Source organism: Salvelinus namaycush, chromosome 35 (assembly GCF_016432855.1).
Source record: "Salvelinus namaycush isolate Seneca chromosome 35, SaNama_1.0, whole genome shotgun sequence".
Taxonomy (NCBI): domain Eukaryota; kingdom Metazoa; phylum Chordata; class Actinopteri; order Salmoniformes; family Salmonidae; genus Salvelinus; species Salvelinus namaycush.
Genome location: NC_052341.1, coordinates 26,636,302 through 26,649,325, shown reverse-complemented (window position 1 = coordinate 26,649,325; position 13,024 = coordinate 26,636,302). Strand labels below are relative to the sequence as shown.

The following is a 13,024-nucleotide window of genomic DNA, read 5'->3' as shown; positions in this document are numbered from 1 at the left end:
TTTCGCAGGATGAGACACCCCATGTCCCTGTAGGTTGACCCAATAATTCTTTGCCCGCTGCTGTCTCCTAATATGCAATGGCATATCCCCCATCTCCACCTGTAGTGCAGCCACTGGGGAGGGCCGAAACGCCTCACTACATATTCTGAGTCCTTGCCTCTGTATGACATCTAGCCTTTCCAATAAGGTTGGGGCTGCGGAACCATACGCTATACTGCCATAGTCTATTACAGATCAGATCAATGCAACATACATGGTCCTCAATGAGGAACGCCCAGCCCCCCACTTCTTCCCGTCAGACAGCCCATCACATTTAGCAACTTCTTACACTTTCCCATCACTCTCTCAATGTGTTCTGCCCAGGTCAGTCTAGTGTCAAAGTATACCCTAAGGAACCTGAAGTCCCCCACCCTCTCCAAGTTTCTCCCATATAACCTCAAGCGTACCTCATCTCCCATCTTCCTCCTGGTAAAGAACACTGTCTGAGTTCTCTACAGAGACCTGAATCCCCACCGCTCTACCTCATCAATTGCTTCCTGTACCTTCCTGACTATATATGGCACATTTCTTCCCCTTTTCCCCTCCATTAGGCCCCATCATCTGCAAATAACGACCTTCCAATATCCGGCCGGACCTGAGAGTAAACATCAATGATCATGATTGAGAACAACAGAGGACTAATCACGCTCCCCTGCAGTGTACCGTTATCCACCAGGTAGCTGCCTGATAGAGACTTCCCCACACTCACCTGGATAGACCTTCCAAACAGGAAATCCTTTATCCAGTTGTACATTCTTATTCCAACCACCATAATATCAAGCTTGATTAACAACCCCTCCTTCCATATAATCTCATACGCCTTCTCCACATCAAAAAAGATAGCTACAACAGTCTCCTTCCTGACCTCTGCTTCTGAGCAGAGTGCTGGGTCCATAGTTCCCATCCCCTTTCTGAACCCACTCTGATGTGGCGATACTAGCCCTCTGCTCTCCAGGAAGCAAGTTAGCGTTTCATAATCTTACATATATGTGATATTAAAGCCATTGGCCGATAGCTTGTTAGTCTCGTTGAGTCCTTCCCTGGCTTTCGGATTGGTACCACTACTGCCTCCTTCCAGCTGCCTGGTAGTTTCCCCTCCTCCCACACTCTGTTGTACAACACCAATTCCTTATCTAGTGCCTCATCACTAAGATGGGCCAACATAACATCGCACACCTCATCTTTCCCAGGTGAAGTTAACCCAGCATTACCTATTGCCCTTATCATCTCTGCCATGGTAAATGGCGCATTCAATGCATAATTTACATCCTCCCTCCTATCCAGCACTCCAGGGTGCTCTTCTCTCATTCTCTCTTACCCCCTCTGACATATTTTCCGAGCTATTCCCTTTTACAAATGCCTTGGCCATCATCTCTGCCTTATCATCTGTTGCTGCCACATCCTAACCCACTCGTCAACACTGGATAATCCCACTCCCTTCTGACCCCACTCATCCTCTTAATCATCCCCAACACTTCTCCCACAGGTGTCGCCCTTCCAATGGTGTCACAGAACCGACGCCAACATGACCTCTTTGCCTGACGGATAGTTCTCCACACCAGGGCCTGCTCATACTGAATCAGATGTTGGAAGTTGTAAATGCCCTGTCCGTACTCCTCACCATTGCCCTGCACTCCTCCATCCACCGTCGGACTGCTTTCCTCCTCCTCCCTGGACTTTTAGGTATAGCCTCAGTAGCTGCCCCCACTAAAGTTGTTCTCACCCAGTTATTCATACCATCCGCATCATCCATCACCTGCTCACCCAGCTCCTGAAACTGATCGCTCTTCGCCCGCCCAAACACCCACCTGTTCGCATTCAAAAGTGTCACACAAACTTAAAAATGTAATGCTCAAGGGGGGCCGTTCATGCAGGAACCAATTGGTTGCTGGGAGGGAGGAAGAAGAGGGGATGTTCCTGCAGATAAAATAATGCCCACATGCAGGAACGCCCCTAATTGCGGGCTGCAGTTGCACACTATTGGTCCAGCTAGCGAACATAAAAGTAGTTTGAAAAAATGGGCAAGAATTGACATTGCCAACAAACGGAAATGTGTTCAGAATAAATACATATACACAATATTTAAAAACCAGCTCCTCCCTCGCCAGGGACCGATCATCTCGAAAACTAAAGCAAATACGATGCGTCGGCCCGCAAACAATGTGGTTTCGGGTTGATCCGAGTCTTTTGGCTGTGTGTCAGGCTGTCTGCCTACTGTATTGTACTGTGAGAAGGCAGGCAGATAGGGGGCACCTCACCAAAATCTCCCGCTCAACTCCACATTCAACCCCCCCACCAATTTACCGTCTAACTTCAACGCGTTTTAAAACCGACCACAGGATTTAAACATCTGATTGCTTTATTTATTGTATTTTCGGTTAGTTTATGGTTTGTGTTTTTACACTCCGGGAGGGCAGAAATGGCCGCCAACATGTACCGGGTCGGAGGTATGTCACATTGTTTTTTTTTTATGAAGTCGAAACATGCAGATTTTCTATCAATGCAGCAAATTTGTTATTTTATCTTATATATATATGTACCTGTGGTGTCATTTCTGATATTATACATGCAAACGTGTGCTGTCATTTCCCGGAGAAACGCATGGATTTCCCAATATTTGCGATTCTAATGGGTCAGGCCTCGCGATTATCGTGGCCATACCAGTTAGCCGTTAGCTCGCATGCTACACCATAAACATTTACTATTTTATTATTTAGCTTTATGCAGGTATTTTCACTTTATATCCCATTTAATCCACCCATGCACGGCCATGCATTGCATGATTTGCTGTGTGCGTGTTTGATTTACTTTGTTGTTTGGAATAGGTGCCTTTGTATTTGGCTCCTTTTTGGCACGCATCCATGTATTACGGCTCCTTATTGCGTTAGCTAGGAACTAGCCAACTACCCCCCTGGCTAGAAGTGCAGGCTTTGTTGCCAATGCACTTAATTATCTTAACCGTTATAATAACGCTCTATTGTTTGACAGTGTGAAGGAAATGTCCCATACACTTTTATTTGGTCGTTTTACTGTTGGTCATATTCAGATGGCTACATAACTAGCTATGTGGTTAGCTTTACCAGGTTAGCCACCAAACAGTTAGATAGCTGTTGATGGCATCCGACATTGTCTCATGATGGCGTCGCGTGAATGAATCTTTCACGTTTGCGAGGATAGCCAGTAGCTAGCTACTATTTTATGACACTTATCCCACAACATCTGGGCAACATAGTCGGCGGTAAAGGAAGTTGTATGATAACGTTATATATACACGCGCTGCTGGGTGAAAAGATTTACTGGCAACAATGTAACGATTTTTCCCCTTACTCGACTACAGAATATTGGAATGTGTCACGTGATGTCTAATTTGTTGTCATCTTGAAGCTAGTTCTTGGTGATGTGTTTTCCACCGGATGTCACTGCTGTGTATTTGCATTGCATCAATATGATATACTGTATGATATTATTGCTATGATATTTTATCAACTCTGTTAAATCTGGCTATGGGTTGAGAGTGGTTGTCTGTGTATGGTCTGTCTTTCTGAGTAGAGATGTGAACTGTGTGTGTGCAGTATGGTGGCAAGCCATTTTGATGACTGTTGACAGGCATCTATAGGTAGAGGTGCCATTCCGATCTGCTTGACTTGTTTAACTCTGACCTGAACCACCAACTCTCAGAAGGAATTTGTGTGTGTGACTGTGTACCCTGGCTCTCAGCATTTGACTACTGCAGTCTCTGCCAAGGGTTCTGGCTCTTTATGGCACAGACAGGATACAGTGGCCTGGCCCATTAACTGCAGGGTCACTGGTTTAAGCCCCATTAGTGTTGTTCCACCCTGTTGTTGAATTAGGTGTTAGAACAGGGCTGGAATAAAAGCCTGCACACCCAGTAGTTGTAATGGATATATGTAATGGTTATATGGCAGGCTGTGTGTTAACGTGATGTTATTCTGTTCTCTTCCAGACTATGTATTCTTTGAGAATTCCTCCAGCAACCCTTACCTGATCCGCCGGATAGAAGAACTCAACAAGGTACTGCCCGCCCTGGAGTGTGTGTGTAATTCAAGTACTCTGGCCAATGTGCCTGAGGAGGGAATAGGTGGAATGCCTGTCTGTTTTGTGACTTTCCCTCTCCTGCCCTGCGCTAGTGTGTGTGCGCATGTGAGATTGTGTGTGTAATATGATGTGTAGCAACAGATGTTACCTGCCTACAATTGTCATTTTCAACCGTTAGGTGAGAATGGGCACACTTCCTCCCTTCCCCCTCGCTCTCCATCAGTATTAGAGATGTGACCATCGGAAACATTTTATTAACATTTAAACCTCCATTTTTCTATCGGTTTTCCGCTAAAAATTCATAAAATTCCACGTGAATTCACAATGTAGATGGTCTACATCACGCTTCCCTTAGAGAGAGACAAATTTATAATTTATGCTGCTGGGTGCTCTTGCTTTTAGTGGCGCGTGTAGCCTGTTTGTAATCACAAGTCATCAAACCGGCACTAGGCTACGGTCATAGAGCCTCTGTGTGGCAAGTTATTGGGAGATATCTAGGCTAATCAATGGAAGATGGAATTAAAATGACAGAACTAAAAATTAAACAAGAAGGACAAGCTACAACACCAAGAGCCAACAGGTATGCTGCTATTTAATAATCTGAACTGGGTTATTTGCTGTAGTATTAGGAAGGGGACAAAGTGCACAGTTCAAGTTACAATATGTTGTCTCAATTAGCCTAGCTAACGCTAGCTAGCTTAACTGGCGCCACTCCGTTTGATGCAGACAAGACAGGTACTATGTATTGAGGTGATAAATAACTAGCGATGAATTAGTCTACCAGCGTGAGTCAATTTTGTTGCAATCTTTTTCTCCCCTTCCCTGCTCCCCTCGTCACTCACAATTGAGCTGCTGCTCTGCTTCAAGCCTCTCACTCTACCTTGTGCATTACAGCTCTGGTTAGTAAAGTAGCTAAAAAAATATTATTTTTTCCCCCTCCTACTAACGCCACAGCATTATTGCATTAGGTATTTGTCAAATTGTTATGTTCCCTCTGATGATGATTGGGACCTGTTAGTGGTAGTTTTGTGATAACTGCACTGTGATTTTAATTTGTGAAGGGAAAAAACAGTTTTTCGGTTAGGGAATTTTTCATCATGTTAAGACTCCCAATTTCATTTAAAGTTCACACCCCTAATCCGTACCTCCCTCCCCTCTCTCCTCCTCCATGCTTTTCCTCCAGTGTGTTTAATCTCAGAGGAGACAAAACATCTGTCTGACCAATCAGGCAATCAATCAATGTATAGTATCTTTTTTGTATATAATGTATGTAAACCTTGTGTAAATTCCTCTGTCTGTTTCTGTCTCTGTTGTCTTTTGCTAGTAGCACCGTATTACCGAGTAACATTTTGGGTATATGTAAATGTACTTTGCAAATAAATGATCTTTCAGTCAGTGTCGTGGCTATTGGGCTATTGGGCCAGGGAGCACCTCTCTCTCAGTTCAAATCAAGACACTGTTTTTAAAGTGTTTATACTCTCTCTCCCCCTCCCATAGACAGCCAGTGGTAATGTGGAGGAGTATTATTTAATTGTGATAAATCTGTTTTTTAAGAGTTCACTTTACGTCTCTCTCTCTTCAGACGGCCAGTGGCAATGTGGAGGCCAAGGTGGTGTGTTTCTACAGGAGGAGAGACATCTCACACAGCCTCATACAGTTGGCTGACAAACATGCAAGTAAGTGGCTCTGTGTGTGGGTCGGTCCGTCCGTCCATGTGTGTGCTTTTGTGTATTAGTGTAACAATAGGCGGTAGCTGAATGTCTGGAGAGTTTCCTGATCCTTACAGCAGGGGTCCAGGCTCAGACGGTCGTGTTTAGTGTGTGTGTGTATGTGTGTGTGTGTGTGTGTGCGCAGAGGACTTAGAGGAGGAGAAAGAGGAGGAGAAAGAGGGTCCGTTGGAGGCGGAGCTGACAGACAAACAGAAACATCAGTTACGCCACAGAGAACTGTTCCTCTCCCGTCAGTATGAGAGTCTACCAGCCACACACATCAGGTACACACACACACACTCCCTACTATAACAGGCAGTACCCCTGCATACCCACTCACCCAGCCATAAAACCATGTTAACATAGACAACGGTGCTTGTTTTCTCTCCTTTCACGCCCCCATCTCTGTCTCACCACTCGCCATCTCTCTCCTCTTCCTGTCTCTTTTTTTTCAGGGGGAAGTGTAGTGTGGCGTTATTGAATGAGACTGAAGCTGTCCTCTCCTACCTGGACAAAGAGGTAAGGGGGCTTGTGTGTGTGGACCATGCATCCACATCTGCCATTAAAATGCCTCCCATGCCATTCTAATGTGTCATCTTTGTGTGTGTGTTTTACGTAGGATACGTTCTTCTACTCGCTGGTCTACGACCCTACCCAGAAGACACTTTTGGCTGATAAAGGAGAGATCAGAGTGGGACCACGCTTTCAGGCCGATGTACCTGACATGCTACAGGACGGTAGGCACAGACAGACAGACAGACAGACTTACCATACGTTCTTTACACACACTCACACCCTCTGACTGTATTCATCTCTTTGTAGGGGAATCAGATGAGTGGGACCAGTCAAAGTTAGAGGAGAAGCTGTGGGATCCTGACTGTCCTCTCTCCAGCAAACAGATTGACCAGTTCCTGGTGGTCGCACGGTATGACATTTAACCTCTAACCCCTGACCTCTCAGTTCCTTTGTCTCCTTGATCTCCAGCCTCTGACCTCAAAACTGTGTTTGTAGGGCGGTGGGGACGTTTGCCAGAGCGCTGGACTGTAGCAGCTCAGTCAGACAGCCCAGTCTACATACGAGTGCAGCTGCCGCCTCCCGAGACATCACACTGGTAATACACACACACACCATTTTTAATTGTCCTGAGTTTGGCTGTTCGTCTACGGCTATAACCTTCTCTAACATCCACGGATAAACTCTATAACGTTCGATCTGCCTGTGTGTATGTGTGTGTCTAGTTCCATGCGATGGACACGCTGCATCGTCATGGTTACGACCTGTCCAGTGCGTTGAGTGTGTTGGTGCCGTCCGGTGGGCCGGTGCTGTGTCGGGACGAGATGGAGGAGTGGAGCGCCTCGGAGGCAGCCATGTTTGAGGAGGCTCTGGAGAAATACGGAAAGGACTTCAACGACATAAGACAAGACTTTGTAAGTGTGTGTGTGGTCAGCTGCTCATTAAGAGCCATACATGTGAGATTGCCTGTGTATATAGTAAACTGTGTTTGTGTCTGACACGTTGGGTTCAGAATAATCCTGGTCAGCCTGCTCATCAAAATTCTCGAGGGATCTGACCCACAAATGTCAAAAACATGAAAGTTATTTATACTTTTCCCTCACTTTAGCTACCGTGGAAGTCTTTGACCAGTATAATAGAGTATTATTACATGTGGAAGACAACAGACAGATACGTACAGCAGGTAAGTCTCAGTATCTCTACACCACTCCTGCTAACTAGCTAGCTTGCTTAGCTGTTAGCCACATCGTAGCATCCAGTGCCAAGCTATCCTCTGGTCTTCCCTTGGCTTGCAGTCTAACTCTCCTCTCTGTTTCTCTGAGCAGAAGAGACTGAAGGCAGCAGAGGCAGAAAGCAAACTGAAGCAGGTTTACATCCCCACATAGTAAGTGTATGTTTTAGATGTCGACCGATTATGATTTTTCAACGCTGATACCGATTATTGGAGGACCAAAAAAAGCCGATAACGATTTTTATATATATTTGTAATAAATGACAATTACAACAATACTGAATGAACAATGAACACTTTTATTTTAACTTAATATAATACATAAATACAATCAATTTAGTCTCAAATAAATAATGAAACGTGTTCAATTTGGTTTAAATAATGCAAAAACACAGTGTTGGAGAAGAAAGTAAAAGTGCAATATGTGCCATGTAAAAAAGCTAACGTTTAAGTTCCTTGCTCAGAACATGAGAACATATGAAAGCTGGTGGTTCCTTTTAACATGAGTCTTCAATATTCCCAGGTAAGAAGTTTTAGGTTGTAGTTATTATAGGACTATTTCTCTCTATACCATTTGTATTTCATATACCTTTGACTATTGGATGTTCTTATAGGCACTTTAGTATTGCCAGCCTAATCTCGGGAGTTGATAGGCTTGAAGTCATGAACAGCGCTGTGCTTCAAGCATTGCTAAGAGCTGCTGGCAAACGGAGGAAAGTGCTGTTTGAATGAATGCTTACGAGCCTGCTGCTGCCTACCACAGCTCAGTCAGACTGCTCTATCAAATCATAGACTTAATTATAATATAATAAACACACAGAAATACGAGCCTTAGGTCATTAATATGGTCAAATCCGGAAACTATCATTTCGAAAACAAAACGTTCATTCTTTCAGTGAAATACGGAACCGTTCGGTATTTTATCGAACGGTGGCATCCATAAGTCTAAATATTGCTGTTACATTGCACAACCTTCAATGTTATGTCATAATTATGTACATTTCTGGCAAATTATTTACGGTCTTTGTTAGGAAGAAATGGTCTTCACACAGTTCGCAACGAGCCAGGCGGCCCAAACTGCTGCATATACCCTGACTCTGCTTACACTGAACGCAAGAGAAGTGACACAATTTCAGGCACTGCATTGATTATATGCAACGCAGGACAATCTAGTTAAACTAGTAATATCATCAACCATGTGTATTTAACTAGTGATTATGTGAAGATAGATTGTTTTTTATAAGATAAGTTTAATGCTAGCCATCAACTTACCATGGCTCATTGCTGCCTGCGCAGTTTCCTCGTGGAATGCAATGTAATCGGGCATAATCGGTGACCAAAAATGTCGATTTCCGATTTGTTATGAAAACTTGAAATCGGCCCTAATTAATCAGCCATTCCGATTAATCGGTCGACCTCTAGTATGTGTGGGTGCACAATGTCCATATACACTACATGACCAAAAGTATGTGGACACCTGCTCGTCAAACATCTCATGGGTATTAATATGGAGTTGGTCCCCCCCTTTGCTGCTATAACAGCCTCCACTCTTCTGGGAAGGGTTTCCACTCGATGTCGGAACATTGCTGTGGGGACTTGTTTCCGTTCAGCCACAAGAGCATTAGTGAGGTAGGGCACTGATGTTGAAAGATTAGGTCTGGCTCGCAGTCGGTGTTCCTTTCATCCCAAAGGTGTTGGATGGGGTTGAGGTCAGGGTTCTGTGCAGAACAGTCAAGTTCTAAGATTCCCAGATTCGTCCGTTGGACTGCCAGATAGTGAAGCGTGATTCATCACTCAAGAGAACGTGTTTCCACTGCTCCAGAGTACAGTTGCGGTGAGCTTTACACCACTCCAGCCGACACTTGGCATTGCGCATGGTGATCTTAGGCTTGTGTGCGGCTGCTCGGCCATGGAAACCCATTTCATGAAGCTCCGAACGAGCAGTTCTTGTGCCGAAGTTGCTTCCAGAGGCAGTTTGGAACTCTGTAGTGAGTGTTGCAACCGACAACAGGCGCTTCAGCACTCGGCGGTCCCGTTCTGTGAGATTGTGTTTCCTATTACTTTGCGGCTGAGCCGTTGTTGCTCCTAGACGTTTCCACTTCACAATAACAGCACTTACAGTTGATCGGTGGCAGCTCTAGCAGGGCAGACATGTTTGTCTGTGGAGATTGCATGGCTGTGTGCTCGATTTTATACACCTGTCAGAAATGGGTGTGGCTGAAATAGCCGAATCCACTAATTCGAAGGGGTGTCCACATACTTTTAGTATATGAAGTGTGTATGTGTATCTAGTCGTTACATAGGATTGAGATTGTAAGCTTTGTTGTGTCTCCACCTCCTCTCGTTTCGCAGCAATAAGCCCAACCCTAACCAGATCTCAGTGACCAATGGGAAGATGGCGACGGTGAATGGGGCGGGGCCTGGAGCCTACCATGCAGCGGGGGGAGGACGGGCCTGCGAGAGCTGCTACTGTAAGTACACTTTCCTCCCTTCATCCATCCATCCATCTCTCCATCCCTCATGAGAGACTGATGAACATTGTTTAAGAGGAAACCATATTGATGGACTGTCAGATATTGATCATGTTTATTGATTATGCATTGATGAGGTGTATGAGTCCTTTATATATATGTGTGTGTGTACAGCAATGCAATCAGCCCAGTGGTACTCGTGGGGGCCGCCCAACATGCAATGTCGCCTGTGTGTGTCGTGCTGGATGTACTGGAAGAAGTACGGTGGCCTTAAGATGCCAAGCAGAGCGGAGGCGCCCGAGGAGAAAACCCCACCCAGCCCTGTGCCCAACGTAAGACTTCACCTTTAACTACCCCCACCCGTCCTCTTTAACGTTGTACACCACTCAACATAAAACCAAATTCTGCTTATACAATGTTCCTGAAAGTTCAGAGCAGTTGATCTTCTTGGTCATGGAGAACAGGTATTCACGTGAGCCTTCTCTCCTCTAGGAGCCTCGGTCGCGCGGCCACGGCCCCCGACAGTCCAGTCACATGGTGCCGGTGCGTAACAGCGGCAGCCCCAAGTCCTCCACGAAGACCAAGCAGGCCTTCCTGCTGCAGGCCACCCGCCTCACCAAGCTGGCACGCCACATGTGCCGCGACATCATCAGACTGCGACGCGCTGCGCGGCGCCCCTTTGTGCCCATTAACTGTGGCGCCATAAAGGCAGAGTGTAAGAGCTCCTTCAATTCCTAACTTCTGCCTCATGACACACACACGGACACACACGCACGAACACACACACACACCGCCCCCCCCTTCACCTTGACACCCCCCTTTTCACCCCACCTCGCTGCCTCCGCCCCCCCCCCCCCCCCCTCCCTGTCTGTCTCTCTCTCTGTTTTTGTTATATTGTATTATATTATTATTATTTTGGTTTTTGTATTCTCCCCGGTTTCAATAAAGACTGCCTGTCCTCATGACTTTTGGGTTTCATCATCTGTTCGTTTGTCTGTTTTGGTTTTTTTTTTTTTTAGTCACTGTATCAACCGAACAGCCTTTATTGCCGTTTGGAATCCATACAAGCACACAATCTTCTCCACACATTTCTCAGAAGTCATTTTCTATACATGCATGCCACACACTATACATGTCCACCCATAGACAAACATGGATGCATATATTTGATGCTCTTCCTATTTTCCAGGCCAGAGTACATGATGGTTGTAGAATGTACGTGTATATTTAAGGTTGGTTGGAAGTAGAGGAGACGTATTTTACTAAGAGAAGCTCTATTTTGCACAGCACAGTACGTGTTACATTTAATGAGCCTTTTGTATGTGTGCTTTTCTGCGTGTGTCGGTGCTTTTTCGGCCAGTAATTGTGTGTATGAGTGATTTGCTTGAGAGCAGTTTTATTAGATGGAGCTCAACTGACGACAAGGAGGGCGTTAAAGAGGAATGGACAAATAAGGGAGGGAGGGGGGGTTCAGGCAGTAGTGGCTTCTATGAAGATGGTGGTGGTAATCAGATCTCCATTCTCTGCTTTTCTTTCTGAGTTTGAAGCTTGTTTATTATTTCCTATTTCTGTGTTGCTCTGTCAACCCACTCCCATTCCGCCCTGTAAGCAACTCTCACATGCCCATATCGGGACTTTCCTCTGTCCCAGTCATATGGACTCATCTCTCTTTCTCCTACCTTGTCTTCCTCTCTCTTGCTCTTCATCTGTCTCTCTCTTCCTCTCCAGCTCTCTCTCTGTCTCTGCCTCTCTCCATCTCCCTCTGTGAATGTGACGGTGGTAACTAATAAAAGTCACAGCTGAAACCATCCTCTCTTGAGTCCTCGTGCTTCATGTGTCTGTGTATGTGTCCATCACTACACCGAACATACCGATTGGCCAGAGGACCAGACAAGGCCTGCCCCTACAGCATGGACTCAGCCTCTCTGCCTGCTTCCATCACACCCTCAACATGCTGTGTGTGTGTGCATGTATGTGTTTTTTTCGGTGTTGTGTTTATACTTATATTCAGTTTGTGTGTGAGAGAAAGCTCTGGTACTACGTCTCGCCATAACCATCTCATTCAGAAAGTCGTCTATAAAACACGCGTTTGTCTCAAACTGACTGCTTTCAACTCCGACTGAAGCTAGATAGTTACGTTAGCAGATTAGTAGTTGCACAGCTATTATTAGTGGGTTACAGTTAGTTCCGAAGCCTTCAGATAAATTCCGCCTTAGAGATGAAACAATACAAGGAAACTACACCGCATGCAACAGGTACCGGTAAATAAACCAATGTTCATACCTTTAGTGTCTGAACATGTCTCCATATTCCTACAGCTGCTTTGTTTGTCAGTGGCGGTGTGGTTGGTCAGTAGATTGGTCAGTAGATGAGCTGCTGTTTGGTGATTGGTCTAGATATGTTGCGGGTGTCGGAGGGGCAAGTCGGGCGACCACCTAGAATCCGGACTGCCCAGAGGAGCACCCTGACCAGCGTCTTGCAGTTTCTGGGTAACACACACACCGACACACAATACCTAAATGATGGAGCGAATACGTCCCACGGCATGTTTGTATGACATGAAGTAATCCGTAAGGAATGACGTACTCCTATGATAACAAAAACCTAAAATAAATAGTAATATGGGTGTCAAATGTGTGATGTAATGTGTTCCAGAGTCCCGCCCCGCGATACACGCCCCCCGTTCTCACCGAACCCTCGGCTTGCAAGCCCCTCCCCCACGTCGCCTCCTCTCTTCTCTCCCTTACGGTCCCCATGGCCTTCTGGGTAAACGCAGCTTCCACCACCACACCAGAGCCGAGCCGGAGAAACGCCCAGGTACACACACACTTACACGAACACAAACAATCACACACACTCCTATTCATCTCTATCGTGTCGTCTCCTGTGTCCTTCTGTAGAAAACCCAGGGCAGACAGCGGGACCAATGGTGAGTAACAGTCTTTCTTTTACTTAACACTTTACATACTGTAGGTGGCGCTCCTACTTGACTTGATTGCGGACGC

The 13,024-nt window shown here is 45.7% G+C and overlaps 1 protein-coding gene across 1 annotated transcript; it reads left to right on the top strand.

Annotated features, from left to right (window-relative positions):
* The first annotated feature begins 2,223 nt into the window (after positions 1-2,223).
* Positions 2,224-11,000, top strand: LOC120029544 (metastasis-associated protein MTA3-like). The gene is made up of 14 exons (XM_038974812.1): positions 2,224-2,486; positions 4,004-4,071; positions 5,678-5,771; positions 5,950-6,088; positions 6,260-6,323; positions 6,424-6,541; positions 6,627-6,729; positions 6,816-6,915; positions 7,043-7,231; positions 7,426-7,500; positions 7,643-7,701; positions 9,901-10,019; positions 10,194-10,351; positions 10,512-11,000. Exons 1-14 carry the CDS (start codon positions 2,459-2,461, stop codon positions 10,755-10,757), a joined length of 1,560 nt encoding a protein of 519 aa, XP_038830740.1. The 5' UTR covers positions 2,224-2,458; the 3' UTR covers positions 10,758-11,000.
* Positions 11,001-13,024: the final 2,024 nt, after the last annotated feature.